This window comes from Pezoporus flaviventris, unplaced genomic scaffold (assembly GCF_033815535.1).
Source record: "Pezoporus flaviventris isolate CSIRO_AGI_PZ_B2104156 unplaced genomic scaffold, CSIRO_AGI_Pfla_v1 ptg000031l, whole genome shotgun sequence".
Classification (NCBI taxonomy): Eukaryota; Metazoa; Chordata; class Aves; order Psittaciformes; family Psittacidae; genus Pezoporus; species Pezoporus flaviventris.
Genome location: NW_026892579.1, coordinates 46,739,236 through 46,758,961, shown reverse-complemented (window position 1 = coordinate 46,758,961; position 19,726 = coordinate 46,739,236). Strand labels below are relative to the sequence as shown.

The 19,726-nt window shown below is 34.9% G+C and overlaps 1 protein-coding gene across 1 annotated transcript in view; it reads left to right on the top strand.

The window, feature by feature from the left end:
- The first annotated feature begins 849 nt into the window (after positions 1-849).
- Positions 850-19,726, top strand: part of APOB (apolipoprotein B) — a 37,409-nt gene continuing 18,532 nt past the window's right edge. The window contains 21 exon segments of the mRNA XM_061460886.1: positions 850-1,011; positions 2,674-2,712; positions 5,263-5,378; positions 6,262-6,407; positions 7,432-7,585; positions 7,770-7,925; positions 8,909-9,033; positions 9,210-9,295; positions 10,063-10,282; positions 11,076-11,303; positions 11,492-11,609; positions 11,723-11,869; positions 12,903-13,114; positions 13,471-13,708; positions 14,247-14,423; positions 14,719-14,910; positions 15,685-15,852; positions 16,978-17,189; positions 17,693-17,875; positions 18,100-18,221; positions 18,831-19,041. Coding sequence (XP_061316870.1) covers positions 954-1,011; positions 2,674-2,712; positions 5,263-5,378; positions 6,262-6,407; positions 7,432-7,585; positions 7,770-7,925; positions 8,909-9,033; positions 9,210-9,295; positions 10,063-10,282; positions 11,076-11,303; positions 11,492-11,609; positions 11,723-11,869; positions 12,903-13,114; positions 13,471-13,708; positions 14,247-14,423; positions 14,719-14,910; positions 15,685-15,852; positions 16,978-17,189; positions 17,693-17,875; positions 18,100-18,221; positions 18,831-19,041 — 3,308 coding nt within the window. The 5' untranslated portion in view covers positions 850-953.

Genomic DNA, 19,726 nt, shown 5'->3' with positions numbered 1-19,726 from the left:
CATGAAAATTAAATTTGCTGAACAAAATATTCTTAACTAATTCCATAGTCTTTTTTTTTTTTTTACTGCAGTTAGCTTTGATAGATACAAGTAGAGAAAGAAACCAAACTTGAATTTCTCAAGCCATAAACCCAGTCTTTTTTACCAATATTCATATTCATTAGAAGGTTCTTTTGTTTGTATTTTGATCAGGTTTATCTTCTTCATTCAGATAAATTTTATCATCTATTTTCATATTTTTGCTATTATTAGCAAATAAAGAAATTGAATCTAAAAATAAGGAAACAAAAGAATTATGCAGAGCTTACTTTCAGCATGAACATGACTGGAATATTGCAAGTAGATATAAAATTATTTTTAGAATGGTAAATGACAAATTTTGATGCAACAGTGGAAAAAAACCCTTAAACTTTCATTCTTCTGCCTGTAAAGAGGAGATGTCTAAATTGCATAATACTCTCATTTTCTCAAGTGCCCATACCCTTAAGCCTCTCAGCATCTATACTGAAAGCATGCTACAGCGATCATTTCTTCTAGCTATAATTTCTGAGTTGTAATTGTTCCTGTGTAGATGTGGGAAATTTACTTGAATACATTGTTAGCTGGAGGACTTTGCTTTTAAGACTCTCTTAAAGAAAAAAAAAAAATAAATGAACTGGAACAGTGACTTATCTACAATATATGCTTAGTCTTCTGCCTTCCGGGGCTCCCAACAACCAAAGTAGAGCATTGTCTGGAGTGCAGTGAGGACCTGAAACTCTCACCTTTGGACCTTTGGCAATTTGCTCTGAGCTTTCTAAACCGTTTGCCTCAGCTGCTTGCTGCACACTATATAAATTGAAGTCCAAGTCAGAAGGCTCATTCTCCCTCTGAGGCTGTAGGGAAGAGGTGAAGAGGGGAGGGAAGGAAAAACAGGGGAAAATAAAAAGCAACAAGAGTGTCCAGGGCTCACCATGGGCCCTGTGCAGCTCTTGCTGCTCTTGCTGCTGCTCAGCAGTGGCGTTCTTACACGTAAGTACTGCTTTTAATGTTAGTGCTTTTTGCTGCTTTATTTATGAACCCATTAAAACAACAATAATGCAAAAATCAGCAGGACAATGGCTTATAGAATTAGGGTAAGTGTGGCAAAGATCTCATCTCTTCCCTTTGTAGGAATGGGAAATCAGGAGGATCACATCAAAAATTCACAAATGTTTTCTGGTATCTTTTTATCAGATTTAATGTATTTTGCAACTTGTAAGGAATTCACATAATTTATTTTGGCCTAATAGCTTTTCGATAATGCTGTCCTTCTAAACCCCCATGAAGATGCTGAAGTTTGGAGGTACCATACAGATTTATCCCAGCTGGTTTTAACCTATTTTGTGGCAAATGTGAAGATAGAGAGCAGTAAAGCAAAATGTCTTTGGCAGGTAATACTGACATTTGAAACACAATTTTGTGTTAAAGGCTCATGGTCATCAGTAGTAGTGGTCGTTAAAGAAGTAAGCCAATAAAAGGTATTTTTCCCCTAAAATCAGAAAAGACAGCCTAGATCAATATGGTGCTGTGGATTGTAAGCTATCCTTCCTTCCCAAGAAGTGGCTGTTTTAGAATATAACACTGTAGTGTAACTGAAGACTTCAGGAAGCTTTAGGAGGAAACTGAGTCTGAGGCCAATGATACAGGTCTGGTTCTATATATAAATTAAATTCACCATAAATACACCTTTGTTGAACTAATATTCTATTGATGAATGATGATACACAATTTTGTTATTAATAGTGTTATTACTCTTAGTATTGTAATAGTAATTGTAGTATAACTATTGCTATTGTTGTTACTGTAGCTAATGAGACACCCTATTTCTATAGTGTGGTCATTCTTAGAATTTCCAGAATGAAAACTTGGAAAGTGTGCAGAGAATATTGTGATAAGTCCTGGCGTTCATGTATGATATCCTAAAGAATGACATAGCATCAAATGAATGCATCAAATTATAGATTTGCTGCATTACAGATTTGCTATATTATATATATGATATACTTTATTTTAAATAGAGTCATATGGGACATATCTAAAACAGATTGGAGCAAATGATTCTACATAATTTGAATAGGCTTCCAATAAGTGTTCTTCTCTTTCAAAGAATAAACTCTAAATATTCAGAAAATATTTAATAGAAAAGTAGTATTAATCTTCACGGTTTTCCTTTTTTAAATGCACAAGAAGCTAAATACAGCCATGTATTCATTATGCAGTACTTTTGTGTGCTCAAATAGGCTAAAATTTTAAAGTAAACCATGTTATATGGCAGATTTCATTTGTCTACCTCTACATCGTTTGTCCGTAATTTATAAATTTTCTATTTCACATAACATAGTGCTTTTAAAAATACTTGTTAACCAAAAAGCTGATACTTCTCAGCTTAAATCAAAATAATTTAATTCAGTGGCTTCAAGACATTATTCTGAGGTCTTAGTTCACAAGGCAACTACTGTAATTCCCTCTGGATTTGACTCTGTACTGGTAAGGGTAGCTTGGTTATTTAAATCAATGTTCAAAAGTTGGTATGAATTTAAAAAGCCTGACAACAAAAATATAGTATTTCTGATTATATTTCCATAGCCCTTGTTTTATAGCTGTAAACTGCTTTTCCAGCTTTTAATTCTTTGGGTTTTTTATTCTTTACAGAAGAAGAAACACCCGAAAGTGGAAATCCAGGATGTTCAAGTAACTGATTTTTTAAATCTGCTTTTGTTATCTTATTTTGCTATATTAACTGAATGCATCTTTCTAAGCCTGACTTTTCCCTAAACCTCTTCCTCCGAAACAGAAGTGATGGTAATATTCTTTATTGCCACTTACTTTAGGTGTTTAATTAGCCACAAAGCTTGGCTCAAAGAATCTCGAAAGTTTCCTAAGAAGTGATTGAGTTTCTAAACTTTTAAAAAGCTGATATTAATAAACTACTTTCCTTTGTTTTGTTGATTTCTTAATTGTCAGGTGCAAATTCCCTAATCTAGAAATCCCTGTTTATTAGATGTGATACTTTAGCAGTGAGGTTATGTATATTAAACCCTACCGTGGGCTGAATTTCTCTTCCCATTTACAACTTCCAGTGACTGCTAAACCCACGGAATTGCACTTGGATATCTAACTAAATACCTGTAGAATAAATCATCAACTCTGTCAACAAGGACAGCAGTTTCTTTAAACAAGTCAAGACTCGGGAAACGCTGACTTTATGCCCTGTCTTTGTAGTGAACTCTGACTAGCCTTGACTGCTTGGTTAGATACATAATGTTCCACCATAGGGTCAAAGTACTGCAGGAGCTGTTTTGTTCTCGTCTTCGGTGTCTTTTTTCCCCCTTGTTTTTTGCTATAGCGCCATCTCCGGGCAACTGGGTTTATTTCAGCTGTTTAAAAGCAGGACGTGGAGGCATAATCAGCCTTTTGGCTTTAACATAGTAAATAATGGTGTTGCGAAAATTTTTGAGGATGTTCAGTTAAACAGTATTATAGATCAGGACAGCCAAAAGTGACAGGGATAATGCTGAATTTTCTTATAGCAGTTAATTTTAGTGTTAATTAGATAATTCAGTTTGCAAATGTTTTTGATGCTGATTACTGCATGATAGTATTAATTGTATTAATTCTGTTTAGGAATTACATGAAAGTAATCTCAATTGAAACATTATTACAGTATGTAAAGTCTATAAAAGTGACAGTCCAAGGAGGAAATATGAGATTTATAGTACTATTCTGTTCTCCTTTTAAATATGTAATTCTGTCACATAAAAAGGTCGTTAACATTGCCATTAGCCTCTGACATGACAAATATTTTATAAAAGAAGAAGAGCAAACTACATTCATGGCACATATAGATAGGCAAAATCATACAGATTTGATGGTGAGCAAGTGGGTTTACACCAAGATACCTTTACCTTTTTTTTTCCTATAAAACCAGATCAGGACTCTAATATTTTGAAACAGTCACAAATAAGTGCAAAGGAGCAATTTAGGAAATTCCTTTTCACTCAGCATCGCAACAATGTCATAATCCCAGTAAGCTGTTCAGTCTAAACAGAAGGAGCAGTAACTTCTGGTTCAGATATACCTAAACTGCTCTGACACAGTCACTTAAAATACCTGATCATCATATGTTCAGCTTAAAAAAAAATCCTGCAGTTATAATGGGAATGAATTGTAATTGAGAACATTGTTAGGCCTACATTATGCATTCCAGACACCAAAGGATCTTATAACCCTATATTTAATACTGAAAAAAATAATCCTTTTCTTTATGTCTCTAAGTTTATTCTTGCTTTTAAGGTTTAGAATTACAGGTGAATTGCCTCTAAAAGCAATGGGAACAGATAAAACACAGGTGAAATTCATCCCTTTGAGGAAGCTCACTAGGTTTTGAGGTTTCCTTTGGCAAAAAAAAAGAAACATCTCTGCAGATACTTCCTCCTGCTTTGTTCTTACTCATATCAGTGATTTTGCCTTGTTCTGGATGCTTTTCATATAACTGATGTCTATCTCCATTAGTAAAATTTTATGATCTAATAAGTGAATTAGAGTAGATCATGTTTTGGGAGAGTCTGGAGCTGAAAGATACTCTGTAGATTTCGGTGAAATGGTATTGAGGTATGCTAGATTTGGTGTTCTGTCTCTTTCTGTGTCTATTTGCTTTCAGTCTCAATCATATGATTTAGATAAAGCATCTCCTTGCGTTTGAATTATGATGGAAAAATCTAAGCTGAAATTAATAATTTTGTTACCAGTTTGAAAACTACCATTTGGCTGATTTAATTTGGAAGCAATAGGGTCATTTGAGCAACCTGGTGTAGTGGAAGGTGTCCTTGTCCATGGCAGGGGTTTGGAACTAGATGATCTGTAATGTCTCTTCCAATCCAAACAATTCTATGATTTTTAAAACTTCCATATCTGAAGTTTTCTCCTGCTTTTTTCAGTAACTTTAATGGGGCATTATTTGAAGGCCAGATGGGGTCATATTGTCAGATCTTATCATACAGAGAAGTGGACCCTAAAAATTATGTTTCCCCCACAAGTTTTGTCTTACTCTTCAGAATGTATCTCTCTGACATTACTTCTTTGTCTGAAAGCTGTTCTGCACAAGGAAATAGTGGGAGGGTCCTCATGCTTCCTTTAAATGTGGCATTCATTTTACTTACACAACACAAGCATGTATTGTAAGGATCTACATATACATATCCTACACAAATCATAAAAGCACTCTTGTTTTCCCAATTTCAGAAGATGCAGCCAGATTTAAACACCTCAGAAAGTATGTTTATTCATATGAAGCAGAAACATCAAATGGGATCACGGGAACAGCAGACTCTCGAAGTGGTTCAAAGATTACTTGCAAGGTAGAGAAAGAGGAGTAAATAAAACTGATTTGGACTGTTATATATCTGTATGGAATAACATGGAAGCTGGAAGCTGGGGAGCATTCTTCAATGTTTTTCCAAACAAGATAATTCTTTTGAAAGGCACATGTTAAGAGTCCTGAAGACTAAGCCCTTCCTGTCCCAGAGAAGGCACTGAGGGTGTCAGAAGTCCTTCATACCACTGTGCCAAATGCATTTCAATCCAGATCTAGCTGTACTTTTACATGAGAGAGGGGAAGATGTGGTATTTCAGTTTTCCTTAGCTCTCAGCCTGAGTTTGCCAATGTCCACAAACAATTCTAGAAGCTGAACTAAAACAGCTTATTGGTGCCATGAAGACCACTTAATTGCTTGTTGATGGTAACAGTCAAGGCAGAACTGGAGCTATAGGAGTAAAAGATCCTGTAGCTCATTAAATTACCCAATGTCCCTCCATTTAACCCCAAACTTTCCCATCATGTGTTTGGTTTGTGGGTTTTTTTTCTGAAATGAATAACTAAGGAAAATATTTTTTTGTTTAGCACACACTGTTAATGACAGATCACTGACAGTGATCAGTGCAATGACTCAAATTTTCATACAGTTCTTCTAGTACCATAAATTTTCAGAACCTAAGCTGATTGCTTAGCATGTATTTAGCATACTCCCTACCATCAAACCAAGCAAAGACCAACTTTTATATCATTTCCCTCAAGTTACCTTAAGTTATTTAGAGTACTTTGGAATGTTTCCCAAAAGTTTCTAGCAGGGTGATTCTGACACTCAGAAAACCCAAGGCATATCATATTTGCAAAACTGTAATGGATGATCCTGGAAAAATTATAATGAAAAAAGGATAAATACATCATATTTGTATTTCCAGGTTGAACTGGAGGTACCACAGCTGTGTCACTTCATCCTGAGGGCAATGCATTGCTCCCTGAGGGAGACATTTGGTGTTGACGCTGAAGGAAGGACAATGCTAAAGAAGTCAAAGAACTCTGAGGACTTTGCAAATGCCATGTCCAGGTAAGCGTTAGCAATTATCATCAGTACTTGTAGCCTTAATATGGAACAGGATTCAATGTTACAGTTCACTCTATGTTTCGCTAGGCATAGAACGTGTTTCACGATAATGTTAGGTTTATAAGCTGGTTCCACAGCAAAATTTTCTAGACCTAACTTGGCAGAGTTCTCAATTGCTAGTAGAGAAGGTTTTTCCCCATCCAGAATTTTCACCTGGAATATTTTTGTCACCTGTATCATCTACATCAAGAAACTGTTGGGTAGTCTCCTAAAAGATTATTACAAGTGGAATGTTTCTTCTTATAAGCAAATCTTAAATGGCTCTGTGCAGCCATTTTAAGATAATTTTCCTCTGTTGACATGGTACAAAGACTGTGCAATAGAAAGGCATTTGAGACTGAAGTCCATGTTTCCTATCCAAATCTTTAATGACCTATGCAACTTATCTTTTCCTTACTTATCTGCTTTTGTAACTTATGGCCGCTACTCCCTCCACCCAGCTAGTCTCTAGTGCTTGTCAGTGCATGTTTTACTCATGCATCCTCATGCTGTTTCAGTGCCTCAGTATCCACTCCCTCTTGTTTCAGAAGCCATAGATCTCAAAACAACTTGAGACAATGTTAAACTATGTTTTTCAGAAAACAAAGTATAATTTAAAGACTGCGACTAGTAGAGAATCCTTCCCATCCTTTTGTAGCCTATTGCTGTAGTTAATAATTACCTCATTCTAAAAACTGACTTTTCTCCTCCCTGAATTTGTGCAATTCCAACTTCCAGCCATTGCTTTTGGTATTTGCTTGTCCTTAGATGATGTAGTCTGATGGTATCAGAATGACCTTGGTTAGAATTTTGCTGCTTTAGTAGTAATATTTTCTAATAGTAACAGTGAATAGTAAATAATGATAGACCAAGATAAACATGTTGCTTCATTCATGCTAGCTATTGCCAGCAGTTTATTGATAACATGTTCTTCACTGGGTGGCTTTGATGTGATTTCACACTAACAATGTGTTTTTTGGGGGGGCAGGCATGAACTAAAATTCAGCATTCAGGATGGAACAAAAGTCAAGCTGTATCCAGAGAAGGATGAACCTCTGAATGTACTGAATCTCAAGAGAGGGATCATCTCAGCTCTACTTGTGCCAACAGAAACAGTAGAAAACATACAAACTGTTTCAATGGTAGGTGTTTTGAAAGTATTCACTTTATTTCCTTAACAAATGGAAGAAACCTTACCTAGTAGAATTACTCCTGAACACCGTTTTCAAGAGACCTCTTAATTCAGATCAAAAAGGGTACCTTTCAGCTAGATCAGAAAATGTCTGACAGCATGAAAAAAAACACTGATTTCTTTCCTGCTTCCAGGATACTGTGTATGGAAAGTGTGACAGTGAAGTTGAATTCAAATCTAGAAAAGGAAATGTTGCAGAAGATATTTCAATTAACAGAGACCTGAAAGCCTGTGACAACTTCAGTCCTATCAGAGATTATGTCAGCCCTATTGCCATTGTAAAGGGACTAGTAAGTATGCCATTAAAAATTATATAAAATTATTCACTACATCACCTAAAATTATAAACAAGTACTACAGCAACTAAATTTTGTATTTATCTTCTAATAGGTTTTCTGCACCCTTGCATTAGGTCAGACTGTGGTTTTGTTGGCAGTCAATAGAGAAACAAAGATGCAGAGAAAGAGTGTAATTATCTTCTTTCATGTTCTTGTCATTATTTTTTTAAAGGAGAACTTCTCTTAGATGGACTTAGTACTATTGATTACATGATAACCTATCAGGTCAAATCCAAATTTTTAGTTTTGTGGGTCAAAATTTTCACCATTCCAATTTCACGGAAAACGTGTTGTTCACCAAAACCCTGATATGTATATGATGTGCAGGAGGAGAGGGCTTTAAATGTTCCCAAGTAGATGGTTTTACATGCTGTTCAGGCTACCTCTTAATCCATAATGATCAAATGCAGTTGCTTGCTTGAGTATCAGCAGATATTTTCCTGGTTTTATGGCATCTGTGCTTTTGAGTGTTTTCCCTCAATTATTAGGAGCTCATATCATGCTAAAACTACATTTTATATTTTCTGCCATTTCTACAGCTTGTAGAAATATGTAAAATTTTTATGATAAGAGTGAAATTAAAAGGAACATCAGCTGTTACAAGGGGCTTGAACTACTCTAAAAATTGCAAACTGGTTTCTATGAAGGAGTCCTTTGTTGTAGACAGCAGGGGATCAATCATGAAGTAACTGCTAAGCCAAACACCTCTATAAGGCCTGAAGGAAAAATTCAGTGGGATTTTTGCCTGTGAAGAGACTCAAGACTAAAAATTGTTACTGTCACAATTTTTGTCTTTGTGTGAGAATGATTACAGTTATGCACCTTGTTTCTAATATGCTGTAACTTAATATTACAGTAAAACTATGGCAGCCTCAAAACTATGTTTGTTTCCCATAATAGGCAGTAAAATGACTGCCAAACTATTTATTTTACAGAACATCCCATTATCTACTCTTCTAAGGAGCACGCAGTTCTGTCATTACAATATTGATGCAAAGAAAAGGCATATAAGAGATGCTGTCTGCAGTGAAAAACACCTGTTTCTGCCTTCCTCATACAAGTGGGTTGCTCACTATTTATCATTACACTTTCTTTGTAAATATTCATTTTAAATGGTGATGTATCACATTCTGCCATGACTGGATCCCCAAATATGCATTTTGTTCTCAAAAAGGGAGGAGACCCTCAGTGGTACTTAGACTCAACTAAAGGACTGAATTTTTCTTTATTTGCTAGAAATCGCTACGGTGTGATGACAGAGGTCAACCAGACACTGAAGCTTGAAGATACCCCAAAGATTAATAACAGAAATTTTGATGGAGGTATAGCTGCAATTCTCAATAATACAAACACAAAATGCAGATTAAATACAAGCATATTAAAGGAAAAAAAAAAAAAAACAACCAAAAAACAACACTGAATTAAATAAAGATGCAGTTGAGGGGACCAAAACAATTCATAATTTTTAATGATTTTTGATGAATTTAACCAGGAAAAAAGGTTGAGGCATAAAATGGAAAAACCAGGAACATTTAAAACCACTGCAATTTTGAATAATCTTTGTATTTTCATTTCAACTTTTAAATATTATTTATAATTAAAAATTAAAAATTTGCTTGGAAAGTAATTTTAATCTTATTGGAAATTACTTTGATTAACCCTTTTTAGCTAACCATAATTTCTTATGAAACTTTTAGCTCCAGCTGCCAAATTTAAACAGTCCATCATTACTATATATTTGGTTCCAAAACATTATTTTCTGATATGCAGTTGGTAATTCTAGTCATAAATAACTCTTCTAAAATATTCTCATTAAAAGTTAAAAAATCAAACTATGCTAACATAAAAGGTGTTAAAGAATCATCTTAATGAAAATTTAAAAGAATTTATGCAAATAAGTGTAATATAGCTTTGGGGGGAATTATATTTAAACTCTACTCCATTATTTTTAGTAACTGTTCAGCTGTTAAACTTCAGCAATTATCATCTAATATAATCCACAGACTTTATGGTAAATGTATGGCGGAAGATAAAAATGAACATAGCTCCTTGAAAAAGACATAAAGAATGTGATTTTTTTAATTGCCAGATGAACTGGAAGAGAAGGGACTTGCCCTAGAAAGTACAGATGCCAAATTTCCCAAGCAGGGGGATGCTGTTCTGAAGATCCTTCAAGAACTTCAGAAACTTACAACCTCCCAGCAGAACCAGCAGAGAGCAAGACTCTTCTACAAATTTGTTTCTGGGCTTAGAAGTTTACATGACACCACTCTTAGCTCTCTTGTGTCAAAGATGATGGAAACCTCAAGGTATGTTACAACAGTTCATTGCACAAGCACAACATATCTCAATGCCACATTCTAAAGTTTTGCTGCAAGTGGTTTTCAGTTAGAGGTTAATTAGATGTAAAGAGTGTCTTTCAGAAAGATTAGTATCATCGGAATTATCTAGAAAGAGAAATAAGGAATTGAGAGTAAAACCTGTGGATTTCACATTTTTTCATCAGAAACACTTGGTTGTTAATTGAAACTTGAATATTAAATATATGAGAACAGTATCAGAATTCAAATAGATCTGAAAGTTCTAGCCTTCTATGAAGAACCCACAAAACCTTCCAAACTTATTGGAGAAGCCAAACTATAAATTAGAATATAATGCAGCCCAGTGCAGGGTTTTTTTGCTCACCACCATCTCATGCATGTATGCCAGACGCAATCCTGTGGCTTTGTTATTATAGCCAAACATATTGAGTTTTGCTCAAGGACAGTGACTGTAAGTTCAAACTCCCAAGCAAAACATACAGTTTTTAAAACGATATTTCTGGATACATGGAAAAGCACAATTCTTTGGTCTGACCATGCCCTCTACTTCCTACCCATACTCTTCTGTCCTAGCTGGCTTCAGTTTACACATACTTAATGACCTCAGTCTGTACAGAGACTAGACCCTCAGTCTAGTTCAACATATTATAATACTTAGAGTTGTGGGAAAACCTCTGGTGAAGAAAAACCAGATATGTCTGTGTAATCATAGTATCACTAATACTTTCTTGTTGTTCACAGCTAATCATGTTATAACTTAAATAATCTCTTTTCCTTTCAGTTCCATCACAGTACAGGGCCTGACTCAGTGTGGGACTCCAGAGTGTAATGGTGCAGTCATTCAAATAATGAGAACTGGAAATGTGAACCCACTTGTGGTAGACCTGGTCACGTATACACTGGGACTATTGCCTTCTCCAACTCCAAAAAGAATACAGGAAATTCTTAATATGGCCCAGTATCAGCCAAGTAGAGCTTCTTTTTATGGCTTGAGTCATTCTGTTACTAAGTAAGTAATGACAGCATGTAATTGGACAAAGTATCCTCAAGAAAACATTAAAATGCTGAGAGTAAACCCTAAAACTAGTCACTTTTTGAGGATTCTTTGTTACTTTTTGTTATTTATTGTTTGGCGTTAAAAAATAGGCATTCCTCATTTTCTCCTTTTTTTCCTAATGTGTTTCTCTGTTTCTTCAGGTTCTACAATGAGAAGATGACTGTGACAGAGGAAATAACAAATGTTGCAGATTTCATGATTTCACTGCTTGGCGCTGATTGTTCTGGGGAAGATGAACTCACGTACCTAGCGCTTCGGGTATTTTTATTTCCTTTTTTCCTTATGCAGCTACTAGTTTGAATTGTAACTCAAATATTACTTTCTTAGTGGAGAAATTGTTTATCATCTTTCTGTGTTTTCATTACTGACAGGCTATTGGAAACATGGGCACAGTAATGGAGAAAGCTAAACCCAACCTGAAGTCTTTTCTTAAGACATGTATGAGAAATGAAGCTGCATCACTTTCAGTTCAGAAAGCAGCCATCCAGGCATTCAGGAAAATGACTGTTACTGAAGAGGTAAATTGGGTCACAAGAACCAGCACAAACTGGTTTTAGTTCATTTTGTTCAGAGAAGTTATTGGATATGCAAAACCATTCCCATTATTCAATAGCTTTGTTATCTCCCTTTTTAGCTGTCTCCTGCATTTTTGGAACTCCTTTAGTTAGTTTCCATACACATACCTGAGAAGTTCTGCAGAGTTCTGACTCAGTGGGTGTTGCTTGTTTGAGATGCAGTTGCTTTGTATCGGTAGTCTCAGTTTAAATGTGAAGTCTGGATCTGTTCCTGTTAATGTCTTAAATGGAGTTCTACTTATTTAAAAGTGGTTTTAACTAACAAAGCACTCCATTTACATTTTATTGTCATTGTTATAAATAGTACTGGTTAGATTTATTATCTAGGTTATTATTACATTACAGTGACATTAAAGCACCTCCTACAGAATGGGTGCCAGCTTAGTATATTGATATAGTTCCAATATCAGTATCAAATTGTTTCAATATCAAAAGATATTGAAAACTGATATCAGTTTCAATATCAAAAGATACGCTTTTGTTTCCTGACGAGGCTTAATGAGACTGGGAACGTGGAAACACCTGGAGTTCATATCCTCAGATTCAGTTTAATTTAAAGATTTTTTTTTTTTAATTCAAAATATGCTTTTTGTTTTCTGCAACAGAAGATTTTTATCAACTTCTCAAACTGAATTATCTTTTTTCCCAAAATTTGACAATTTGTCTGCTGACCAGAACTCTTCTGATTCCAAAAAAGGAAAACAGTATTCTAAACAAAAAAGTAACCTGCCAAATGTAGGATAAGAAAACTAGCTTTAATAAACCCATCCTTTCTATGGCATTTTCTATCAAAAGAAATTTTATCAAAATAGCTTCAATGAAACATTTTTGATCAGTTGTAGAACTAAAGCATAGAAATAGTTATGCAGTCTTGAACACATTACATCCTGGAAATTATTTCACCCTATATATTCCCAAAAGAGTTTAGCAACATCATCTGCTAGCCAGCTCATCAGTGCAAACCTTTCTTATATAGGACCGTTCAGCACTTCTGAAAGCATTCCAAGAAGGGGATGCACCTACAGACAAACGTCTAGCAGCTTATCTCATACTGATGAAAAATCCTTCCCCAAATGATCTTGCCAAGATTTTGAGAGTCCTCACAAAGGAGAAGAACGAGCAAGTGAAAAGCTTCATTGCCTCACATGTTGCCAACATCCTAGACTCTGAAGAAATAGGCATTGAAGAGTAAGTAAAATTTATGTGGTTATGTGCTGGTCTTCTAGGGAGACCAAAGTTCTGACCATAATTGCAGCACTAGTTATTTAGTAATGCCTTTTTTCTCTTTTTTTCTGATTGTTTGGGTTGTTTTCTTTGTTTGTTTTCTTTGTTTGAACAAGCATATCAGGTGAGTAAATCTGTGGCTGTTAGAGCATTGCCAGCTTACAGTCTTATATTTATCTGTGCAGAGAACAGTGCTAGCCATTTGCAATCACCTGAGTCATATGAATGTCTGCAAGTGACACAAGAAATCCCTCAACTAAGATTAAATGACTTTTTGGAATTTATACTAACCATATTTGCATTGCTGTCCTCTTTCCTAGTCTAAAAAAGCAAGTTGAAGAAGCTCTGAAAGGAAACCAGGTTCCAACAGTCAAAGATTTCAGAAAACTCTCACAAAATTACCAGATTTCCAAAAGGGTTTCTGTACCTGGCATTGATCCCCTCTCTGCCAAAGTAGAAGGAAATGTTGTATTTGATCCAAACAGCTATGTTCCTAAAGAGACTATGCTAAAAGCCACCCTGAACATGTATGGATTTGGGTCAAGCGATATCTTTGAGGTACAATTATTAAAAACTTTTGCGAGTATTCAGCTGTTTTCTTTCTCATTTCTGTTTTCTTACAATGACTTTCTCTGAATAATGTATTGTTTGTACAAGCTTTGGGAGAAATCTAAATATCACTATGCTTACAAGGGGACTTTCATTTAATCTCAATAGTTTTTAGAGCAAGCCAGCCATTATGTGATGTCACTTGGCACTGACTGGATGGACGACCTTGTTGGAGTTACTAAAGGCCTCAGCTAGGGTAAAATGAACCCATCTGTAACAAATTGCCTTCATGCTAATGAATCACTACTGCCACACTGACATACTCGTAGATTTTAAGTAAGATCCAGCTTATGTGTAGGTTTTTTGTTAGATCTCACCAGAGAGATAAAATTAGTTGTAATACCTAGTATTCCATATCTTCCCTTAGAAATTGTAGACTTGCAGGATAGCCTTGAAATGCATTGTTTGTTGCCCAGAAAGTCTCTTTGTTGTAAAGCTCTGAAGAAGTGGAGAATCTGTCTGTTACTGCATATCCTATTTGTTACAGCTTGGATTGGATGGAAAGGGGTTTGAACCAACACTGGAAGCTTTGTTTGGAGAGAAGGGATTTTTCCCAGACACTGCAAGCAAGGCCTTGTACTGGGTTGATGGCAGAGTGCCAGAGCCAGTTTCCAAGATGCTTTCTGACTATTTTGGTTACTCCCAGGATGGCAAGCAGGATCAAGTAAGCTTGAAAACATTCTCTGTGCAGCACAGCATTCCTATCTTTACACAACAATTACAGCACTTCCCTCTTTATTGTATATGAGTCTTTTCCTCTTCTGATAAGCTAAACCAGAAATACTTAATGCTATTTAATAATGTTTTTTTCATAATTGTATGAGAGAGGGGCCTTTGAAGGCAAATCTGTGAGAAGTGCATGTGCAGATTAGTTCACATTCACTAAATGACTGTTTTAGATACATGGTCTTACGGATTTCTCATAAATATGTTTTACTTCTTTCAAATTGAATTTTCAGGATGTCATGAAAGGAATCATACTTAACCTTGAAAAACTATTAAAAGAATTGGGCAACAAAGAAGCTCCTGAAGGAAGAGCATATCTGAGAATCCTGGGAGAAGAACTTGGGTACATGAAATTCAATGATTTCAAATTGCTGGGAACCATGATTTTAAAGAGTGTTAAAACTCTTCAGACTATTCCTGAAATGGTATGTTTCTGATGCACTAATGTGTATTATTAATTTGGGGGCTTTCGACAAGATTTTTTTAAAATTTAGGCTGTGTTTATGATGTAAAGAATGTCTATTTGATGCCAACATGAAAATAAAATTATTTAAAATATCCAGGTTTAGTCTGAAGGACTCTGAGAAACCCATGAAGACTCCTCAATATCAAAGTGGAGTCCTCCTGGAAGATGGGTGAAAGGAAAGGAAAAAGGAAAGTTAAGATCTTATTGTATGACTGAATTACCTACTGGAACAATGCCCTAAATCATTTGCTGGCGATTATGCTACACTACTAAATATCTAATTATGAAAATGCATATTAATATTAAGCAACCATTCATCATGTTAAGAAGAAAAGAAGTTGTAGTACAGTTGAAATACAGGAATATTCGGTGAAAGCCTGCTTTCATTGAAGTTCAAAAAAAAAACCTCTTTGCCATTGACTTTGGGGAAGCCAAAATGTTAAATGTTATCTAAACCAATTCACCTTTGTGTGTGTATGTCAGCGTAGATGATCTATGTGTATGAAGGCAGATAATAAAATCCAGTATTCATTTAAAACTGAGATTTTGATGGACAGTCTTTAGTGCATTCTTTTGAAGCAAGTAATCCATAGGAATTAAGATTCTGTACTATCTATGTAACTAATTTTTGGATTATGCAGTTACAGTCATACCATGATCAATTTTTAAAATATGAGATGTACATTTCCAAAGTGTAGATATGTTAGTGTTTATTTCCTTGTTTGCCTCACAGATTGCACAAGCCATTTCAAAAGGTGTTGACAGGGATTTATTCATCCACTATATGTTCATGGACAATGAGTTTGAGCTCCCAACTGGAGCAGGCCTGCAACTGAAGTTTGCCTTGTCTGGAATAGTGACACCTGGGGCCAAAGTAGCTATGAAGCTTCATCAAAAAAGTGTAAGTCTTGACAGCTGTCTATATTTTGTCTCCCAGTAATCTACAATTTCATTCCATGATAAATGTGTAACACCATAAAGACTATAAAATACTCTTGAAATGAAAAAAAAAAAGAACTTATTAGAGGTCTTCAGTTAATTTTTGGATGACATTTACATTGAAGTAAGAAGTAATGCATATAATAAATCAAGTATAAGACATAATAAAATTTATTAAAGTATTTTAATCACCCTTTCAAAAATAATCTTTTTAATCTGTGTTTATTTCTCCCTCTTTCAAATGAGAGTATTACAAATTCCTGTTCAAACCAACCAGTTTATAAAAAATTCTGATGTGACCAATTCAAAGTGAAGCTTTTTAGTTTCAGTTAAAAGAAATAGCAAAAATTGAGTTTAACGGAACATTTTTTGATCACAAAGGAAACATTTTAAAATTATAACAATTAAAGACCATGATACACAAAATTATTTCTCTGGATAAAAGAAAAAAAACAAAGCCAAAAAAACCCAAACAAATATATCTTTTTTTTTTTACAGTTTTAGTAGCTATTTTGCTCTAATTTAGTAAATATTTTATATAAATTTATCAATAATTTCAGTTCACCTAAACTTTTAATACTGATAGCCTTTTAGTTACCTTTGGAATCTTTTCCAGAATTTTTCATTCTGTGCATTCTTTCTGTAATGGCCAAACCAAAATCTTGAAATTAAGCTGTTTTCTGTTAAGAGAATTTAAAATCTTGGATCCATTTTTTTTTTTTGTCAGACAGATTGCTCATTTTTTTTTGAAAATCGCTATTTTTGTTTTTACAATGGAAAACTGGCTGTTGTCTTCAGATTTAAAGTACATGCAAGTAGTCCCATGTACAAAATCTTTCTGAAGCATGAGTGGTTTTTGCATTAAAGTAGGTAAGGTTCCTTAGTGCTATAGTTTTGCTCTATTTGTCACTTTACAGTTGCCATTTATGGGATCCCTCTGCCTGTGTGACTTGGGGATCAAATTTTTTTTAATAGCAAAATCAATTATAGGAAACTTACTTCTAGATTATCAACAATATTAATTTGTTTTATAAAACCAGTAAGTGTATTGGGAAAATAAATACAACATTTTGTCTTTATTAAATAGATGCAAGCAGAACTCCTTGCTAAACCTTCAGTGGCAATTGACTTTGTAACACACCTGGGAATAAACATGCCTGAATTTGCTAGAAGTGGTGTGGAGATTAATTCTAATATATTCCATGAGTCTGGAATTGAAGCACATGTTACTATGAAAGCTGGACAGCTGAAATTCAGCATTCCTGCTCCAAAGACTCCAACAAAACTCCTCAGTATCAGGTAATGAGAACTGAATGAGAACTTTCAGGGCTATGGTCTTCCCTTCTCTTCATTATTTTTATTGTGATGGAATTGAGAGGCTAGGGCTGGCATAGAGAAATTTTCAGTTCAGAAAAAAAAACAGGCATTGTAAAACTGGGTTAACTTCTTTTGTGAGATAAGCAAAAAGCCCAGATAAGTGGTGACTGTGAGTCATGGCTTACAGACTCCTTAATTCACCACTATTTTATGAAATTTTCAACAACACTCTTCTATTTTATAATAGTAATGCCTATTTTTAGATTGAATTTAAATGAACTACTTACATTAATTTTGGAAAGGGTGGCTTAATAAATAGCATTATAATTATCAATAATCATAATAATAAACCACTTTTTCATTTAACCACCAAATGTTATTTCATTAAGCCCCTACCTTAATAAGTGATTTTTTTATTTAGAAAATAAACTTGTTAATAGGTTAACATGTGTCCTGGGAATAAATGGTTCATCTTTCTGTTCCAGCAACACGCTACATTTGGTGTCTCCAACCAAAAATGAAGAGATTCCACCTCTGATAGAGAACCAAAAAACCTGGACTTCATGCAAGCCTTTCATTGCTGGTCTAAATTTCTGCACCAAATTATTGTACTCTAATGCCAGTGCCACAGAGGCAGCTCCATATTATCCCTTGACTGGAGAATCCAGGTAAGTCATATCATCTTTAACTATGTTTATTTCGTGTTAATTAACCTTCTCTTTTAAGATTTAGCATCTACAGTATCTTCTCACATAAAACTAACCTTTAAAAATCTTCAAAATCAGACTAGCAGGAGCAGCTCAGGAGAGCTATTGCGAACTGTATGATTTCTTCTGTTTGTGGTCATGAACAAAATAGTTATTTACAAAACATTTGTCTACTCCTTCTTTAGATTTGAAGTTGAAATAGTGTCCACAGGTGAAGTGAAGGAATACTCTGCAAGTGCAAACTACGCCCTGCAGAGAGAGGGAAATTACCTGATAGACACCTTAAAGTTTGCTATTCAGGCAGAAGGTAAGAGTTTGAAAAAAAAAAGTATAGTTTACCTCAGTTTTGAACTGTGTCATTTAATAGGAAAAAGATCCGTATGAATGAATCAGAATTCTTAACAGTATAAAGTAGAATACCATTTTCACATCCAAACAGGCCAAAACTTTAACTTCATTTCATATATGCAATCCCAGTGCAAGATTTCCAAAATCATAGGCTATTTTTATATCCCCCAAATACTTCCCCAAGTTTTAAATGAAACTGTGATACTGGTGAACAGAAGCAAGGATGAGACATTAATGAATTCTGTATAAGCAAGAGAAAAATACCATTTCTGATAAAATATGGAAGTAAAGCATAAAAAGTGAGAAGAACTGCATAACCAGCAAAATTTTTCAAAGAGACAATCTGTGGGATGGCAAGTTTACATGACAGAAGTAGTGATGGGATTAGTGGATCAGCACATGATGTGTTTAGAAGATGAGATAACAGATGACCTAGTTTCTGATTCAAGCTCATCAAAGGATCTTCAGGGTGATATGGTTTCCAGTTGATCCTTTTTAATTTTCTTTTTAATAAAAGTCCAAACAGATTCCGTATTTGCAAATAACCAAAGTACACTGTATTTTCCAGGTGTAAAGCAGCATGAGGCCACACTGACCTTCAGGTACAACAGAGACAGAAAGATTTTGACCAGTGATGTCCACATTCCTGATGTTGATGTTGACTTTGGAACAAACTTCAGAATTACTGATGAATCCATTCCTGGGAAGAAAGCATATACCTTTGTCTTAGACTTTAACAACAAGAAGATTTCTGAAGTTACTCTTACTGGCCAGATAAGGTAACTCACTTACACCTTTGTATAAGACAGCTGAACATTTTATTGAAGGTAGAAAATTTTATCCCTTTGTGAAGAAATTGCTTGTACAAAAAGACAGAGAAGCTTACCATTCAAACCCTCTTAAAAAAACCTTGAGACATTTTATTTGAAATACGTCATGTATACACCTAATACACCAAGTGATCTTTCCTACTGTATGTATATATATAATTTGTATTACAAGTTCCTTGAGCTAGTTCTTCTATGTTTGCACACACATGACTACAAAAATGACATTGTACTAGTGTTATTGCAGGTGTGATAATCCAAGGATATAAACAAGGCAAGGTTTGTTCAGAGAAGTATTATCTTTTACTCGTTATGTTCAGCTCTACAAAAAGTTATTACATCTCCCCATGAAAAAATCTAATGGCACTCAATGAACAACAAAACCAAAAATAACTGAGAGCTTCCTGTAAATATTCCCACGCTTCATGATGAGAATATTTCCGGGAACATCTACAGGGGAGCTAACAGAAATGTTCAGCCTGCCAGGGTTTCTAAAATTGTCTGCCTCACAAGACCATAGTGAAATGAGCTGATCACATTCTTTAATAAACCTCAATCTTCCATGGAATTCTGTGATCTTGATGGTGCCCCGGGGAGTCTTTGTCTTTGCTGTTCATGCAGAATTGCCTCTGATATC